General features: G+C 44.3%; 1 protein-coding gene across 1 annotated transcript; it reads right to left on the bottom strand.

Moving 5' to 3' along the window:
- Positions 1-426: 426 nt before the first annotated feature.
- On the bottom strand, positions 427-5971 carry LOC124258199 (cell death abnormality protein 1-like). The gene is made up of 5 exons (XM_046692261.1): positions 5765-5971; positions 2468-2542; positions 1540-2130; positions 1080-1176; positions 427-936 (listed from the first exon to the last, which is right to left on the bottom strand). The coding sequence occupies exons 2-5, from the start codon at positions 2526-2528 to the stop codon at positions 648-650; spliced, it is 1038 nt and encodes a 345-aa protein (XP_046548217.1). The 5' UTR covers positions 2529-2542; positions 5765-5971; the 3' UTR covers positions 427-647.
- Positions 5972-20255: the final 14284 nt, after the last annotated feature.

Genomic DNA, 20255 nt, shown 5'->3' with positions numbered 1-20255 from the left:
CGTGTCGACATATTGTTGAAGGACACTCTGTAACTTTCACGAGACACGAAGAATTCTATGTAAAACAGAATTTTGACTGCTCTTCCAACAACATAATATATGTCATAACATGCCACAGGCTGTAATGATTAGTATATTGGTCAATCCGAAAATTTAAGAGCCCGGGTTCGTGTCCACAAACAAAAAATAAAGTGTCCTGAAACCCGATGGATCCCACTGAGTGAACATCTAGATGTCTGTGCGAAAGGATACGATATTGACTTTACAATATTTCCTTTTAATAAAGTTCAAACTTCGGACAAAGTAAAACGAATTTTAAAAGAACACTACTTCATAAACAAGTTCAAACCGCTACCACGCCTCGGACTAAACATCGTGCACAACTATTGGCGTGTTTTCGGAGTCTATTCTATACTTAATTGTTTAAATGTTTATATCAACTTACGTTGATATATTTGCCAAAACTTGCATTCTATCGGTTAAGGTGTGTCTGAGATTATGATGTTTGTTAACAAGTTTGTAACACACAGACAAACCGTAACGCAACTATGGGCCAGACTCGATTATTTACAGACCACCGAGGTATAGCTGGAATAGTGCTGAGTGCGGCGTTAAACAAGCAATCATCAGTTAACGTGTATTATAATTCACGCTTCAAAAGGAGCACAATTGGGATATGAAAGATGAGGGGCCACGTACGGTCCTCTGATCCCAAGAGGGTGAAGATATCCACTTGCCGCGATCTTGTGGGTCAGAGAAGGGTCAAGCCCATCGTTGGTGAATGTTGCAGTGAGGTATTCTCTCTGCTTAGGAAATCGACTGTCATCAGCATCTTCAGGTATTTCATCGTAGACATGAGTGTACTTGGGCTCGTTTAGAGAAAGGTGGGCATCTTTCAGATCCTCCTTGTCTGTAATCTGTCGGTTTCGTCTCATCCTAGAAACATAAACATCCATTAAGATCACGAATCTAATTGAGCTCATTCATAAGAAGCCTTTCATTTCGTTGACTTCACAATTGAAAAAAAAACGGATTAAATTGTTTCGGGTATATGAAATAAGTATACTATAAAAACGTACCTGAACCACAAGCACTGGAAAACAACGATAAGCAGCAGGGAGGCCGACATTACACCCAGGCCGATTACCATGAGCATATTCACATCAGATGATCTCACTGGAAATTCAAAATGCAACAGATAGTTATATCTGGTCTTATTCTAGAAAACATTATTTTACTTTTTCACAGCGCGTCAAATTCTTAGAATAATACTGTTATAGCTGTAACGTTTTAAGTCAAAATGAAAAAAAATATGTTACATTGGAAATACAGTTTCATTATCTAATGGTAAATGATACCATTCCGAAAGATCAATACTCCGTTGACGGACTGGTACACTCAGTGCCAGGTTCCAGATACCGTAATCATACTTAAACTTAACTCAAACTCCTTATCTTAAGAAATGTATAATACTTTACTTATTATTCATCAACTTCTAAAATGCCAATCAAACAGATCCTAATCTTAAACTCAACTGACCTTCAGGGAGTTTGTCAACTGAAGATGTATCATCAGTAATGTTTTTCAGGGCTGTTGACGGCTCAGTCTGTGTTTCGTCCAGCAGACAGTCTCCGGTCCTTTGGTCACAGTTCTCGCAACCAAGAGTACACCGTTTGGAGCAATCAACACCGTAGTAGCCATTCGGACAAGCTGTACCAGACCCCTTGAAGAGAGCCAAAGAATGCTGACTGGCACTACATTCTCCCGTCACCTTGTCACAGCGAACACATGACTTTGGACACTCCTTGGTGCAGCCGTCTCCATACAAACCATCCCCACATTGGTCAGTACAGGCTCCAGTGTCGCGGTCACACTCCGAGCATGGGTACGGACATCCCTCCAGACAACTGATGCCTCTCCATCCCTTTACACAGCCTTTAGTGCAAATCTCAGCACCCCGTTCCGTTAGGTGACACTTACCTTCAACGCAGTGGTTCGAACATTTTGCTTTACATCTCAGTCCATAACTCCCAACAGGACATATGATAGCAAAATGTGCACACCTGTTATTTGCGCACGTATTTAGCTCTAGGTTGCAGGCCATTCTAGGCAGAAGCGGTACACATCGAGCTGCAGTTAAAGAGAGACAAAAGGCATTTCAGTACAAGCATACCCTATGGTCACAGATCGTCATCTGCTTGGTGCTGTGAAAATACATTTCAATAACTTACTTTATGGTTTTATCCTTTAGAAGGACGAATTATTACATATATTAAAAGATGTATGATAAATACGATATACATTTAGCCGAAATGTGTGTTTTTTTCATCAGTTGTGTTTTCTTCGGCCCCAATACAGATAAAAAGTATCATGAATGCGCTTGCTCAAAAATGAAATCATGGAAAAAAAAGTTGTGAAAAAAAGGTGTAAAAAGTATGGGGTCAGTAGAAAACAAATAGTGACGTACCATCATTTGGAGCTGCTAGCATGGCAAATACCAAGCAGGTATAAACCTGGCTTAATGTCATCTTTCAAGGTATAACTGAAACAACAATGTTCAGTAAATTTCCTTACTTATAAATATCACCTGTGAGAATTGGTCTTCAGTAACGCACCTACTTGTCGTAATAGGTGACTAACAGAATCGGGTGGTCGGTCAAGCTGACTTGGTGGACACACATCACCGTATCCCAATTGCGTTGATCGATGTTCAAGATGTTGATCACTGGATTGTCTAGTCTTGATTGTTTTAGCAAACTCATAGACTTAGTAAAAAATGAATAAAATTTTATGTAGTATATATGAAAATCTCAAAAAGTTTCATTAGCCGTTTAGGTGTCTGACAAGGCTGCATTTTAAGTCCCTTTCTGTTGACATTTTTAACAATGAATCAGCTGTGCAAATACGTGATAACTGTACAGAAGGGTTCCAGTTACATCCTGATTTAACTCAGTTGTTCTTGTTACTATTTGCGAATGATATTGTCTTGTTTTGTAGCACAAGTGGTCTGCAGAAACAAATTGATCAACTTGAAATGTATTCTTATGAATGGAATTTTACAGTTATTTGGGACAAAACAAAGGTTATTGTTTTTACGAACGGCGGAAAACTTTCAAAAAGGGAGGAAACTAGAAACTACAAACGTATACTACCCATCAAAAGTTTAGACTCACTTAAAGTAGTCCTATACTACCCATCAAAAGTTTAGACTCACTTAAAGCAGTCATATACTACCCATCAAAAGTTTAGACTCACTTAAAGCAGTTCTATACTACCCATCAAAAGCTTAGACTCACTGAAAGCAGTCCTATACTACCCATCAAAAGCTTAGACTCACTGAAAGCAGTCCTATACTACCCATCAAAAGTTTAGACTCACTTAAAGCACTCACTATATGTTATGTATATATATGTATGGTTACATCGAAGATGAATTTTTCCACTGACTATGCAGATAACTAATTGCACTAGGATCATGCATCAAATTGCTGAAATGCATGTGCAAATATCGTGCATGTGAACAGCTGAGTTTTTGTGTAAAGTTTTGTTAAGAATTCTCCAATGTTTACGGAGTTTCATCATTTACTGAAATCATGACAATACTCTTTTCCATGTTACGAATTTGTCTTACAATACATCTGTTCATATGTAAACAGTACTTTTAAACAGTATGGAATATTTTGCAAAATCTAGTTTAGAACAGTTGACTGAAGTAAGTGGCTACATTTACACTAGTGAGTCTAAACTTTTGATGGGTAGTATATAAGTTATGCACATATATATGGTTACATCGAAGATGAATTTTTCCACTAATTTTGGGGAATCAACTGCAAACTTTATGGACGTGAATTGCACGATGATCAAACATCAAATTGCTGAAAAGCATGTGCAAATATCGTACATGTGAACAGCTGCGTTTTGGTGTAAAGTTTTGTTAAGAATTCGCCAATTTTCACAGAGTTTCATCATTTCTTGAACTCATGACAATAATCTTTTCAACGTTACGAATTTGTTTTACAACACATTAGTTCATGTGTACACAATACTATTAAACAGTATGAAATATTTTGCAAAATCTAGTTTAGAACAGTTGATTGAAGTAAGTGGCTACAGTTACACTAGTGAGTCTAAACTTTTGATGGGTAGTATATATAAATATCTTGAAGTCTATTTTTCTCACCATCTTTCTTAGATTAACCACACAGAACAAGCATCTGGTTTTGATAAATATAATTAGAAATATCCGTACTTTGGAGGAATTCATCCTTTAAAATATTTGATGTAAAAGTAAGCCTAATACTATTATACGGATAAGAAGTATGGGATTATGAATCAATAGAAAAATCAATTTATATAGCTTACAGAACGTATCTCGGAGTGAAATCTCGCACATGTAGCACTATGTTTTTTGGCGAGTGTGGCAGATTCCGATCATGCAAATATTCTATTAAAGTTATAAAGTATTGGTTACGATTGTTAACTATGCCATTCTATAGATTTCTAAGAAATGTTATAACATGATGATAGTATATGATACAAAATGGGGGGGGGGGGGAATTCGGTAACTAATGTTAGGGAATTTCTATTCAAATCGGTTTACTGTCATCCGATAACAGTTTATTATGTTCTAAATTTATTGCTTTTAATATTGATATAATTTCAATTGTTCTGGGCACGATATGACTGAAACATTGCCGATGCGACGTTAAATATTAACTCACTCACTCACTCACTTACTATTCAAAACGGGACAAGGTTATGTTTGGAATAATCAAAACGTCCAACTAGAGAAGTATTTCATCAGTCACTGACTCAAAAAAATTAAAAAAACATCTATCAACAAACAAGACTTTAATCAATCTATCTCTCCTCTAAATGGCTGTAGGGGCGGTGGGGTAGCCTAGTGGTTAAGGCGTTCGCTCGTCACGCCGAAGACCCGGGTTCGATTCCCCACATGGGCACAATGTGTTAAGCCCATTTCTGGTGTCCCCCGCCGTGATATTGCTGGAATATTGCTAAAAGCGGCGTAAAACCAAACTCACTCACTCACTAAATGGTTGTATTATAAACAATGGAAATTTGAACTATGTCAAGAATAGTATTTATCAAAGATCACTGTAAAGAAATTCCGTGTAGCCCGTTTTCGCTGTTCATCACATGATTTGTTTGTTGAAACTGAGCGTTATGTTCATATTCCACGTAATCATAGAATTTGTAACCTCTGTGCATAACGTTAATACGGTAGAACACGAATACCAATTTCTATGTATCTGCCCCGCTTAGAAATACCATTTTCTATTTATCTGATAACCTTAGAAAGAAATATTTAACATCTTAATATTATACACATCCTAATGGAATAAAAGTGACCATGCTGTTCACAAGTGAAAAATACTATTGAATTACAGAACCTGTCAATCTATATCTATTTTGCATTTATACATAGAAAATCTGTTTTGAATTTGTAATCTGTAAATATTTGAGAAATAAGTAAATATCTGCTGCTCAGTTGTAAGTATTATGAATATACATGTAACATAGATCCGAGGCCTCTTAAGTATGGAATGAAGATTGATTGATTGATATACAAAAGATTTCCAGAAATTAAAATTGGAATAACCTTCGGCAGACAGCAGCAACGACATGCAGGGAGATCTTTTATTCAGATGAAGAACAAATGAAAGTTTGCTTCGAACACCTGGAAAATCGATTATCAGATGCAAAGACGCATGGGGAGAACCGTCCGTTGAAAATTCAAGACTTACAAGAAAATAGTGTTCCACCAGTTGAAAAAGCTATGTTGAGCGCCGGGATGATGTACAGGCGGCTGTTGGTGACAACAATATTCCAGCACAGGCCCTGAAAAATGGTACAACTATTGACATATTGCAAAGGAGACAAGCATTGTCACTTAGGTGACATAATACCCAGCCGCAAATTATCAAATCAAACTTAAAAAGTAATGAAAGTTTAAGATGAAGTTAAGTGTCAACAAAAACATGACCAGTCAACCTCTCTTGATATCTTGCTCTTTAGTTGTTCAAACACACAAATATTTTCAAGACTGACTTTGACCTTGATATGAATGCCATAGTGTATGAAATATGCAAAAATGGTACTAAAGAAATTGCTTATTGAAAAACATTCAAGGGAAGTCTTGAAAGTCTGTGAAGAAAACCAAGTGAATTCAGGTTAACATGCTGAAATCTTCAAAGTGTCGCAGTGACCTTGAAAATTACGTGAAGGTCACCAAAATTCACTGGGCCCTGCATCTCCATTAAATGAAGCTTGGTGTCAAACATGAAAAAAATCCAGTGAATGTTTTTTGCGACATCTTGCTGACTATCCTAACATGAAATTTAACATACCGAAATCTTCAAAGTGTCTTTGTGACCTTGAAACTTAAGTGAAGGTCGCCAAAATCGACTGGGCCTTGCACTTACCACTTACACTTAGTCCAGGGAATGGTTCTTGAGATATCTCGCTGACCATCTTAAAATGTAGGTTAACATACTAAAATCTTCAGAGTGTCGCTGTGACCGTGAAAATTTAGTGAAGGTCACCAAAATCGACTAGGCCCTGCGCCTTCCCTGGATGAAGAAGGGCGTCAAATATGAAGAAAATCCAGAGAATGGTTCTTGAGGTATCTCGCTGACAAGCATAACATGCAGGTTAATATGCTGAAATCTTCAGAGTGTCGCCATGACCTTGAAAATTACGTGAAGGTCACCAAAATCAATTGGGCCCTGCGCCTTCCCTCGATAAAGCTTAGTGAATGGTTCTTGAGATATCTCACTGACAAGAGTAAACGTTAAAGTCCCCTTGTGACCTTAAAATTAAGGTCATAGTCACCAAACCTGACTGGGACCTTTCTTATACTGTGATGAACCTAGGCACCAAATATGAAAATCTAGTCAACGGTTCTTAAGATATTCCAATTCATACGGACGGACGGAGCCGAATACACTAAACGCGCGGCGGGGGATAAATATTTGTTTCCAAAATGGATGTATTTTTTATTTAGGATGCAAGGAATAATGATGCGGCACCTTGTTCCACTAAAATAAGGCAACCGTGGGCACCTGGAGTTATCACTTGAACGTCAGTGCCAGACGTACTAACAAACGTCTTAACGCTGGTGCGTAGTACAGGGCGTGGTACTGAAAACACTAACATCTTCAAGAACGTTAAGCCGTGAGACCTTGGTCGAAGGACAGAAGGGATTTGTCCACAAAGATCAGAGACTGTTTAATCGTCATGTTGCCTGGCCGTCAGATGGCTTTGTGTACCAGTCAGTTCCACACAGCAATGACATTGCTGTTTCGAAAAAAAAGGTACTATACATTGTAAAAAAAGTGTTACCACGTAATCAAATTGTATTACATTCAACCTTAGTCTGTCACCTTCCAAATGCCATCTTTTTCAACAAAACTGAATCGTATATGTACATCTTGCTAGCCATCGGTGAATGTGACGGTATTCTACGTTTGCTACTTAATTCCTTCATACATTGTACAATACATGTCCCTCCTCTTCAACACTCACTTTGATGTCGAAACCATATTCAAATAAGTAGTAGAGAGAAAGACAGTCCGGGACCAGTTCCAACAAAAGCCTCTGCAAAGCCTTATTTACCAAATAAGGCTTTTGTCGGACCCTTAGCTCTTGCTACCATTTCCCCTACTATGAAAAAGTTTGAGACGCTAGCGGGGTACGAACGCACCTCACAACCGCACCACTTAACTACCAGAGACATGGCTATGCCGTGTTGACAGGAGGTAACATTGTGCCGTACGGTACGATCAATAATTCCGCTCTTACAAACCCCCTACCTGGCCCATCCCTCAAGTAGTACAAGTTAGGCTCGTCTGCTTTGATGTCCACTTTATCTATGTTGTAAGTTTTGACTGACCATATAGGATCAGTGGCTCGCTTACGGCTATCACCCTCGTGTTCCCCCGGCTGGTATAGATACCTCACTAGGGCCCTATCTGGTATCTGTTTCTCCTTCCCACGCAATGGAGCAGCCGGCTCTGCAACTATTGATTTTAGTTTGATAGCGTCTGCCGGTTTCTTATCAGTGAGCCGGGTGACTTCATGGTTGATTGCCGACACCACCTTGGGTAACCTCGCGACCCATTCAGTCGATCGTTTTCCCGGGGTTACCATCTCCCTAGCATACTGATGCCCGAATAAGCGCTCAGCCAAAGTCCTATTAAATCTCTCAACTATGGCTTGGCTGCGATGGGCTCCGGCCGTACCATGACCTTTGTATCGTGTTTGGCTAGCACTTGTGACACGGCACCCATGAATTCCGTCCGGGGTCAACTTGCAGCTCTGTTGGCCAAGTCAGCGGACTGCGTTTGTATATGCGTTCGAATCCTCTGGCTACCTGGGCCGAATCTTTTACGGTCAAAGGTTCGGCTTCCTTTGTAGCGACTGGCTACGTCCACTACGGTTAAGGCATACTTGTACCTCTTGTGGTGGGGTAGGAACAGTAGGTCTGCCTGGTGAACGCTATTAGGTATGTTAATACCGAACCTCCTTCTAGGCACGTGGCGTGGTGCCGGCAAATAGATCTGCCACAGGGCTTGTTTTTCAAGCCACGCTTTGGCTTCCTCGGGGGTACTCGCGCCATTTTAGCCAGCTTATCTGGCAGCTAGCTCCTTTCCAGTACCCACGCTGGGCTATAGTAAATAGCCTCAAACTTTCTCTGGTTCCGTGACATGTTCAATTTTCTCATGCCCATACGCTGCACGTGTTTATCCCATCAATAGCTATCCAACGTTTAGTGTCCATAGGCGACAGGGACGTCTTGTTTATAGTCAGTCCGTATATCTTATGCCCATCACTTCTAAGTGTGTTCATTTTATGTCTAAAGGTACGGGTCTTGAACAGGGCTTCCTTGAATCTGGCGTGTTTGATGTGTTGTTTCACCACATATTTCTTAACACCCTTAGCCTTCCGGATTTCACCATTGTCGGCCTTCAGTATGGAGTACATCTTAGGCCTCAACCCTATGTACTCGGCTATGGGCGTGCCAGCACACTCATCCTTCATCTTACCTAGGACCTTTTTATTTACCGTACTGTGTATGGCATGGTCCTTGGGGTAGTCGCTGGTGTCATACAAATCGAGGTGTTTTTTCATGTCATCGTACACGTCCTCGGTTTGAATCTCCATCAGCAGGGAATCCGTGTCAGTGTACAGAACTTCACACCTGTCACCGTACTGTTTCTTAAGTTCTTTGTAGTAAAAGTCGTACATCAGGTGTTTAGATAAATCGAGGATGCTCATCTCCACATAAACAGGCCGGTTGAATTTTATGTGGCTTTTCTTCATGTGTAGGGCAACTAGGTCATCGGCGAATATCTTGCTACGGTTGAATGCCGGACTGGCTATCAGTCTCCTGAGCTTGTCTTCCTCATTCGACCGAACCAGCTTCACGGTCACGCGTTTCCTCAGGTTCTCCATAGTCTTACCAAACACCGAGTTGTTCATGAGTTTGTAGAGGTTTTTCTCAAAGTCACTGGTGGCAAGCTTTCGGAGGTCTGTGTTCATTCTGATGTAAGGCTCCATCCAGGGGCTCTGGTCGAACACGAGCACCCTGTGTATTTTGGTCAGCCTCATACCCAACGACAGGTACAGCTGTAGGTTGCGATAGTGAACGATGTACTTGGTCTTATTCATTAAGTTGGGCACGAGTTTTTCAACGTCTGTCACACGCCCACCTAACAAGTTATGTTGGTACTCAGACATCCAGTCTGGGTTAACCCTCATACGTTCGGGGGCCAGGGGGTAGCTGTTGTGTGATGTGTGTAATGCCTTGGGGTATTCCAAGTCAACCTCGAGGATATAACCTTTATTCGAATCTGGTGCGATGCTCATAACATCGACCTCATGTGACGCCCATTCGAATCCCCCTGTGGGTAGATACTGACTCATAGCCCATCCGTACAGGTTGTTGGCGTCGAGGTAGAGAATGTGATTGGTTGGCTTGCTAGGGTCGTAGCCCTTAACGTATTGATTATTTGCTTTCGCGTATCGTTTGGTTGCCATGGAGATCCCACCTGCATAGCCTTTCTCAATGAATAGGTGCATGTCATAATCTGTAAGCAATTCCAACTTAACTCCGGTCTTTTAAGCAAGGCATCCCACGACAGACCTGGGCTGGTGTAATACCATGCGGGTCGAGTTTATACTGCTTGAAACATGTCCGCCTTAACGTCTCAAACACGTCGGCTAACAGCAGTACATCTGTCCTCAAGTACAGGTCGTGATAGTCACCCAGGTTCTTACAACCTAGTTTATTCCATACGTTAATAGCGTGTGAGTAATCGTCTTGGGATATTTCCGAGTCTGTCAGATTGCTGTAAAATTCTCTGATGGGGGGTAGTCTGGTCTCGGCGAACTTGGCCCAACTATCCATGTACTCATAGGGGTACACACCCTTCCTCATAAGCAGGGGTCTAGTCTCGGCGTCTGTGTATCGGTCGGTGATAGGGAAGGTATCGTTGGCCTTGACCAGACTGTCTAATGAAGACAAGAGAAATTGTACTGAATCTATGAACCTAAGGCCGTTTAAGCTGAAGGAGATGTATCTCTCCATGTTGTTGGGGATGCACGTTATATTACCATCGATTTTCGCGATGGCCTGCATGATTAAGTGAGAGTCGTACCCTCTCAAGTTGTGAAAGACCACGGGGATGTTTACTGTCTTAGGGATGATTCTAAGCTTGAGGTTACACGCGCACTGTGAGCGCCTCTATACTTACGGTTACGTGGCAGTGATCTCTCACCGAATCACCATTCAGTGGTGAGTCACACACGTGACAGTTAGTGCTACAGGCGTGAGCTAGCCTGTCGGCTCGGGTCATACGCATGGGAGCGACTCTATACAGTGCATTCCTAATAATTTTTTCTTCCTCCTGCAAACACTTTAGAAACCTTTCAGCCGCGTCAGGGCCCCTATACACTACCGGAGCTTTCGTTTCCCCATCACAACGGACGACAATGTATCCAAACCCACAGGCTTCATGCTCTTGTGTTTTGTGGGTGAAGCTCTCACCTGTGGGAGCCCCGCCTGTGGGGGTATCCCCAACAGCGGCAGCCTCAACTGTTGGGGTATCCCCAACAACTGGTTTGACCAAGGCTTCAAAGTCGGCGTATATGATATAAGGCACAGACATTTGGTTCTTGTGGTTGTCGAATTTTAGGATATTGTCACCTTCCTCAGGCATGTCGACCCGTATGGCCGTCTGCCCCACACCTTGGCAATCCTCCCGGTGGGATTCTAATAAATCAGCTCGGCTGAAACCGTGTAGGCATCGCACACAAAAGTGTTTTTTCCCATCGTGTTTCGACTGGTCGTGCAACAACCGGCTGAGATGTTTTATCCACGTGTAGTGATACTTTTCACCTCGTTGGATCATGAATATATTGATAACACGTTTCCCCAACAGTTGGGGTCCCCCCAACTGGCTGACTCTGTGCACTATTGTTGTGTCACCTTCGTGCCCAAAGACATTTATAGCTAGATTATTCTGTTTTTCTACTTTAGTGATCTGGGATATGGGGTTGGTTCATCTATACCATCCCAGTTGAGCCCATCATCTTGGGGATAGCTAGAAAGCCTGTCTGAATGAGTGTCAGCTGGAAACAAGGCTGACCTGATAGCTACCCTCAGACAATCGTCTCCTCTATTCTTAACGTTTACCATAGCCTGTTTTTCCTATAGTAGGGGGCAAGTCTAGGTATGACCCGCCTCTGAACGGCACGTGAGTTAGCTATGTCTAGATAGACATTATCGATTTTATCTACAGCCCACCCAGACCCCAAGTGTGTGTAGCGTTCTAGGTATTCCCGTATCTGCTGAAAACTAGTATCGATTGATGCGTCAATGGTCTCTATATGTGTGGCAACCTCTTGTTTACCTCGGAAGTAAGGCTGAACGTACTCAGTGACCCCGCCCCTACGTTCTTATCGAAATGCACATTTTCACTGTGATCTGGAACTTGATACTTCCCAGACTGGCTAGTTCCTGGTTGATCTTATCAGCTATCAGTGGCTTAATATCTGTAATATCTATGTTCCTATCAACGTGCATGCGCCAGCCTCTTAAATAATTACCTACAGCACGCTCAGTGGGTACGAACTGTAGGTCGACAGCTCTATTCTGTCGTAATAGTTCTACAAGCTGTGGTTTCCTCATACGGGAATATCCCCCTAACCCCAAATCACGTGCCTCGGTTTTCAGTTGTTTTACAGTGGGAGGTTTTGCTACGGGGGCATGTGATAACAATGCGATTAACCCGGCTCTCCCCAGGTTTGAATAACCCGTGAATCCAAGCTGTTTTGCTTGAGCTTTTAATTGTTTTACAGTAGGAGGGGCTTCTAAACCTAGTAATCTCAACAATGCTGGTTTTCGCATGCGAGAATACCCGATCACACCACGGCTTCTGGCGATATTCTTAAGCTCGCGTATAGTATTCATAATTGCGTACACACCTAGGGGAATTAATGTCTAATTGGACCACAGTAAAGGGAGGTAACTCATAAAAAATATAGTGAGGCTGTTTCAATCCAGTACTCACACTGTTGGATATAATACTCCTTGAAGTTTTGTAGGTATTCCTGTATACTTGTAAAACAATTTATCTGATGTTGAGTCGTGATGTCCCCCTCACATGTGAAGGGACGAGTATACTTAACATCCATACCACTTCCAATATTACCTGAAATCTGAAGCGTCCCCATAAGTTCAGTTTCTCTTTGAGTATGTTCTTAACCAGAGATTCGAGCTCAATTTCCACAAACATAGCTATACGTAGGTGTGTATAATCTCTAATTGGGCCACAGTCAAAGGGAGGTAACTCCTCAAGCCTTATTTCCACAAACATAGCTAATTGGGACACTGTAGCCTTAGACCGCTATCTTGAGAAGCCGCCTACGTTCTTTTATGTAGGCCTTTTTACTCTCGTAGATGAGGTGATGTCTGACTACGTTCGCTCCGTGAGCTTTACATAGACAGTAGTGCCCTTTGACCCCGATACCACACACAGAACACGTGTAGTTAGGGCTTCCCATGTGGAAACAACAGTACCCCGCATTCCTACATTTCTTACCGCAGGGTTCGGTCTTCCCCATAAGAATGTATTCGCATCGGTATGGAGCAGGTCTCATGTTTAGCATACTTATATGAGTACTTAGTCTAATTGTTTCGCAACCAAAGCAGTCGCCGCTACACCCAGCGCTATGAAAGTCAGTTCACGGTCCATTTGTCCCTTGGATGGTGTGTAGTACTGAGCCAGTGTGGGTTTATTGAGTGGCTCCAATCGTTTACCAGTTAATAAGTAGTATTGTCTCGCTACGTCATCGACATCGTGGAATGTTTGAACGGCATGGTTTTCACGCCTGAGTTGTTCGTTAATGTAATCGATCCTCTGGAGGCGTTTTTTAGCGTACTCAGCCTGTGCTGTTTGTAAGTTCTCAATAGCGAGATTATGCCGCTTCCTCTCTTCCTGTATATTATGTAGACTCTCGTAGTTTCGAGAAGAGGAAATTACTCCCGGAAAATGCTAGGGCATTCACTAACGCCCCACCGACCATCATAGCTATCGTGGCCATCCTATATTTACTTCATAATATTTTCAGGTAGTATCCCTTGTTTTACTAGGATGTCTTTTGTAGCCATCGCCATACCAAGGTTCATTATGAGCATACCCATATCCTGCAGGTTGAAGTCTAGCTTGATAGTTGGTTGTTTAAGCACCATTTTGGTCAACCGAGAGTATCCTACGGCTAGACTGGCGACCACTGTGGCGTGGTATGCGTCGTTGACGAACGTTTTCCCCTCAGACATTATGTATATGATATAAAAATATTAAATTATAACATGATATGCGGGTCGACCTCTAATTGGGGGACCGGATCACCGGAATCCTTGGGACCCTCACCGGAATCCTTAGGATTCCTGTGTCGTTTATATAACCACGAGATAGCCACGGCTGCAGTTACACCTACAACCAACAAGAGACGCTCCGGGTGAGTCACCCTGATAATTTTATGTTGGTTACACCACCGTTTTTTACCGGCAGCTACTCTCTTAGGATTCTTCTGCCTGGTGACTGTAGGGGGTTGGGTTTCCGCCAGTTGTGGGGTCTCCTCCAGTTGTGGGGTCTCCTCCAGTTGTTGGGGTTTCCCCAGTTGTTGGGGTGGGGTTTCCTCCTGTGCATCCATCTATACTATTATTATTATTTTTCCTCTCAAATTGGCAATGCTTTGCCGTGATAATTGCCGCCGTCACCGGGGCTAACAACATACCATATTTGTGGTACAGCTCACAGCTAATAGAGCTCAAGGCGTGCTCGATAAAAGGGTCTTTCTCGAGGTCTTCCCACAATCGGCGTTCCTGGGGAATGGGAAGGAAGTATGACGCAATACCAGTGTATATCTGGGTCATAGCCGATCCTATTGTCTTTGTCATTTCTGCTCCGAGCCGGGACTCGTATCTAGCGTACAGCTTATCGATTTCTTCGGCTGGCATTTTGTGAATTTTATCTGGAGTGTACTCCCCAAAGTAATGTTTGGCTTTGCCACCAACAGCCAACGCCACCAGTTTCTCTCGCTTGTCATCATCCACTTGGGGTACCAACAGTTGCTCTAACAATTCCTCACACTCCATCCTATAATGTAACAAGTAAGTTTTAGTTTTAACTATATAATATACGATATAAGCGAAACACAGAGAAATAAAGGTTAAGTTGCACACGACTAGCACTTCAAATACCATAGCTATACTAAGCATTGCTAAGCTTTTACTTAGCTTTGCTAAGCATTGCTAAGCATTTGCTAAGCTTTGCTAAGCATTTGCTAAGCTAAACCACCCTATATGCTACTGGTTGGTCGGTCTTGAGCACGAGCTTAGCATGTTTAGTTTCAGCGAGCTGTTTCTTCACCCGTTCCCGTTCTAATTTGCTCATCACATCGTTCTCTCTCAAACACTCCTCGAACGAATCCCTGTCCTTGCAATGAAATAAGGCCACCCATCGCGTCTGCTCCCTGAGGTCTTTCAACACCGAGTTGAACTTCTGCGTTAGCACCCAGACGCTGTGCTTCGCGTGCCGGCCTGAAAATGCCAGGTACGATAGCATGTCTCTCTTTTTTGTTATCTCGCGATTAACGCTGCAGTCGTCCAGTATGAACAGCGTCGACTCCCCTTTGAATTTATCGTGAAGAGCTTTCAACCAGTCCTGCAGGCGTGTTCCCGGGTCGACTATGTGTACGTTAGGGTCCGTCATCACCCAAGGTCTTTCCGTGTACGTTTTATTCATGCTCAGAGTAGGGCACATGATAACGATGTGGTCGAACACATCCCTGTAGTACCCCTCCAACATATCCAACACGAAAACGGTCTTCCCACAGCCAGTCTGCCCGCACACTATGGCGCAGTGTGGGTCGCGGGGTAAATCAGTAGGCAGTGGCCTAGTAGATGGCTTACCGCCATCAGTAGATGGCTTACCGCCATCAGTAGATGGCTTGCACGAATCTCCCATTGTCTATATTAAGTTGCGCGTCCATAATAACGTACAGATATAATTTCAACTTGCCAGCGGGTTGAGCCTTCTTGGTAATCTGGATGGTAATTCCTTCGCTACCATTGTCTATTCTACGGCCGCTACCGTGTAGTTTATCGTCATCCGTGGATCGCATGTCCAACCACAGCGCGTACTTGTTAGTTAAGTATTCGCCGATTTGCACGGAGGATAGGTCCAGGTCTTTGGCTATATACGGATGTTTGCTCGGTAGCTTTTTTATCTCATCCCACTGCTGGTATGGCCTCATACCATGACTGAACAGCTGATTGGGCACGCCCTCGATGGTCACTTCCACCTTTTCGATCTCGGGGTTGAAAAACTTCTCGCTGTCCCTCCGGAACGGTGCGTAATCCTCCACGGAGACGATAAGGATGCCTTTCATCGATCGCGCCGGCACGTTCAGGTTGATATTCCACACAGTGTCGCTCTTATCTCGCACGACTGATCTATGCCTCAGTATGCGGTCGTACAGGATGGCCATCTTCCCAGAGTACTGGCTTCGAACCTGCCTGGCCAGCTCCGGGCTAGTGACCATGTCAAACTCCAGAGAGATGTTGTCGATGGCATAACTGGCCTCATCACCGTTCGGCGTACGCACTACTTTGCTATAGTCGTTAAACGTGAGCTCAGATTCAAGCCTATCACCCAGCGCCTGGTAAAACGGCGTGCCCGTGAGCAACTTCGAGTCGAAATGCACGCAGAACCGGTTCCCAAACGCTTGAAGGCGATGGCCTTTTCACCGTCCGATAGCTTGTCTAACTGGTCTTGCCGTGAAAGCCATACCCTATGCGCGACCGGGTTGATTTGCTGATACCCTGGTACACGTCATTGACACGTTCTCCCTCGCTTTTCCAGAGATCCCCGTAGCAGTGAAACACGTCGCTGTCGTCGATGCTCAGCACCTCGTTACCGCTGATCTTGATGGTGGTTTTCTTGATAATGGCCCGACCTACGTTCCGCACTAGCTCGCGTTTGTCGTTGGTGGAGGTCAGCGTGAGGTTGAACGCCAGTCGAACCGTGCCTGGTACAATGAGGTCATTCTCGCCAAGGTTTGGGAATCTAACCAGCAGCGTTTGGTTCTGGTCTATCTTGCTGGGATTGTTGGTGATGGTCACCGACTGGCGCACGGCTCTGACGCCTAGAGGCTCTCTTGATCTTCTGAAAGGATCTAGTTTTCTACCGTACATTGTTATATAAATGAAATATATAAGTTTTAATACTAAATAATGGCTGAAGGTGGTTATGAGGAAATACCTATGGATGATATGTGGGATGATAGTGCCCAGGCATTCGACGAGCAGGAGACTTCATTAAGTACTGAACTTATACAGCCGGCTGTCGACGATTATTACGATGGTTTAAAAAAGGATAGAAATTACGAAGAGCCGTTGGGGCGAGACTATTCCAAGTTTACCGTCGATAAGAAGGGCACGCTGCGATTGAAGGCTCACCCGGATATCGATCTCATGAATAAGCGCACGAGAGAACCGCTTGCTTTGTCAACACTCAGCAGTCGCCATGGGAGTGACTTTATCCGTGATGAACTAGGCTTAATAAATTACAGCGGGGCACGACCAAAGCTTCCCCAGAAGGCCGTCCAAGATCTGCAAGCAGCCAGGGCCAATACTGGGGATGCTAAAGAAACGTCAGACAGTATCGAAAAAATATTGGCTACGTACCATGACAAACCCTTGCCGGGTCTCGAATTTCCCCTGAGGGAACTGAGGGGCCTAGACGAAGCCTTGAAACATGTACGCGGAGAACTAGTGAACAACATGGGGAAACTTAATGAAATCGATGAGCACATCGCTCGCGAGAAAATAAAACTCACCGACGCGGATGGTGATATGAAACGGCATATCGAGGAGAGAATAAAAACTTGGAAGACGAGAGACGGACTCGGTTGGAATCCGCTTCCTCTAACCGGGAAGCCCTCCGATCCCAGATCAGTCGCGTACGGGAAACCATCGATCGAGTCCTAAATGAAGACACCACGCTAGCTGACAGGATTCGGATCCTGTTCCGGGAGCAAGGCATCACCATCGCCAGCATTCTGACTGCATTGGGCTTCATCATATCAACCCTGGTGGTGTCATTGACAGGGGGTACCCCCACGCCTGCCGGCACACCACCAAGTAGTGGGGATGTTAAAGACTGGATTAAGAAACACCTGAAATCCCTCGGGGAGGCACTGGCTAAACTAGCTGGTAAGGCTGCCGAAGCCCTGCCCGGCATCCTTGGTAGCATCGTCTCGTGGTTGTTAGGCGCTCTGGCTAAAACTGCCACGTGGCTTAGCCAAAACCTGTGGGCAGCCATCGTCGCCATGGTGGGTTTGGTGTACGTAGCAGCTAAGGAATTTTTAACCAAATAAGGCCCAACCCGACAGCAACCCCACCAACCACCAGGGCTGTTTTACTATCGATGTGCTGCTCCAGAACGTGTGGGGCCACCCCCACAGGGGGTGTTGGTTGAACCCTAGGCTCCGGGGGTGGTGCCACTATACCCGTTTCACCGGTCGTGGGTGGTGGGACGTGGGGGATGTTGACATCGAGGTTGACGCCCAACTTTTGGTCCGCCGTGGCTATAACTATTTCGTTGTTGTAGCCCACTACTTTTTTTACTCTCAGTTGCATATCGCTCGGAGCCATGTACAGTCCCACATCGAAGACGTAGTCGACTTTCGACCTGGCATATTCCAACACGTCTTGGTAGCGTTTGATGGCACTCGGGAGATCAACTGGAGCATTGATAGCATCCTCAACGTTGACAACGAACTGTTTCTGAGCGTCGTAAGCAGTTCCCTTACCGATAATACTGGAACGCGTTTGCGTCTGCGCACCCAACAGCGCCCACACGTACGTTCGAATCGAGTCGTTCAACCTGATTACCCCGGCACGAGTAAACCCTTTCGATGTGTCCAGCATGAACTTTTTCCAGTCATCCGCTGCCCCTCCCTGATCAAACCTCCAGACTCGGTAATCCTTGCTGTCATTGAAAGCCATGTAACGGTCATCCCACTCGTTGGTTGTTAGATGATGATACGACTTGTATCCCCATTCTTTCAACTTCTCGCTGGCTTCCACGAGGGGCATTTGGTGAACGATGGGGATACCCAACCCGTGGTTCGACCCCGGCAAACGCCAATCCGTCTTCGGGTTTAGTTCGAATTCGTTGCAAATACGTTCGTAGGTCCGTCTATCGTACTTGTTGTTTACTGCGTTCCACGCCTTGTCCTGTGGGAGCGGGACGCTGATTTCTTTAAGGATACGCCTGACCTGGTAGTACACGTGGAACTTGAACACAGACTGGCTCAGCGGTCCACGCCGTGTGTCGGTCAATGTCACACCACACCCCGTTGTAGCGCACCACACGGCGAAGTTGAGTTGATTCTGCCAGAACTGCATCGGGTTGTTGAACCAAGCATGAACTACCTTAGCGTTAGTCACCGAAAATTTATACAGGCTGAACACATCTAAAAGCTGGGAGTCGAAATGCGCCCCATTAGCGACCACGATCTTCATGGGTGAGAAATCTACGTCCAGTTTAGGGTAAAACACACCAGGGGAGTAAGACACTCCTTGAGAGGATGCTCCTCTTTGAGAGTACATTTTAAAACTATTATATAATGAGCATATATACTCTAACATGTACATAACACTTCCAGGAATAACAAGCGGTGAGGCCGTTCAGCTGACGCACGCGATCGATAATACGTCCGGTCAACTCGAAGTCGCACTCTGCGATATCACCTACCTACCGCAATGGACTAACATCAACGCTAGCAACAATAAGCTGTCCGTTAGTGGCACCCGCAATCAGATAACTGAAGGCTACTACAGCGTGTGCTCTCTAAGCGACGAGGTCTTCAAACCATTGGGAGCCGAACTCAAGATGAACGACTCAAACGGTATAGTGGTGTTAATCAACAACGGAATAAACCCCCTTAAAACTCAGCCGGCCATTGGCGAGGACACTCGGTATATCACCTGATGAGATAAAACCAACGACTACCGTCACAGGCACTAGGTTACCCGACCTAGTACCGTACCGAGAGCTGTGCATTCATCTCAGCCAGGTTAGCACAACGGACAACATTCAAGGGGGCCACCCTTCCACTATACTGAGAGCCGTACCGGTGAAAACGGAGAAATACAACGACGGTAGAACCGAGTCGTTTTCACCGCGGCAGTATAAGAGGTTAACCCAGGGCAACATCCCTGAGCTGATAATATCGGTGTTAGATATAAATCATAAACTCGTGAATATAGGATACCTCAGCGTAACGCTGCACATAAAATGACCAGCGCACAAGGGCCCGGGGTGAAAAAATGCGTCAATGCGGGGATCTCCGACCTCGGGGACACACGCGGTTTCGACGCTCCCGGAGTAGATGGTAAATTGTACGCCTTGCAACTGAAAAACAACATTTACAAACGCGTTGAAGTCCCCTCCGGTGGAGCCCTAAGTGATATAGTAGATACCGCAAGAGCGGTTGTCAACACTAAGTACACCCTTGTCAACACCGGTGATGATAACTGGATAATATACCCATCATTCGGGGGCAAACTGTTCGACTTAGACGATGTTGAGAGCACTACCGTAGCCCGAAACAAGCCATATACACTCGTCTTCACCGAAGATGACAAGTGGGTGTTGTTAC

The sequence above is a fragment of the Haliotis rubra genome, unplaced genomic scaffold, assembly GCF_003918875.1.
Source record: "Haliotis rubra isolate DU_JTF1 unplaced genomic scaffold, ASM391887v1 Scf686, whole genome shotgun sequence".
Classification (NCBI taxonomy): domain Eukaryota; kingdom Metazoa; phylum Mollusca; class Gastropoda; order Lepetellida; family Haliotidae; genus Haliotis; species Haliotis rubra.
The sequence above is the reverse complement of the archived record's forward strand: the minus strand, read 5'-3'. Positions and strand labels throughout refer to the sequence as shown.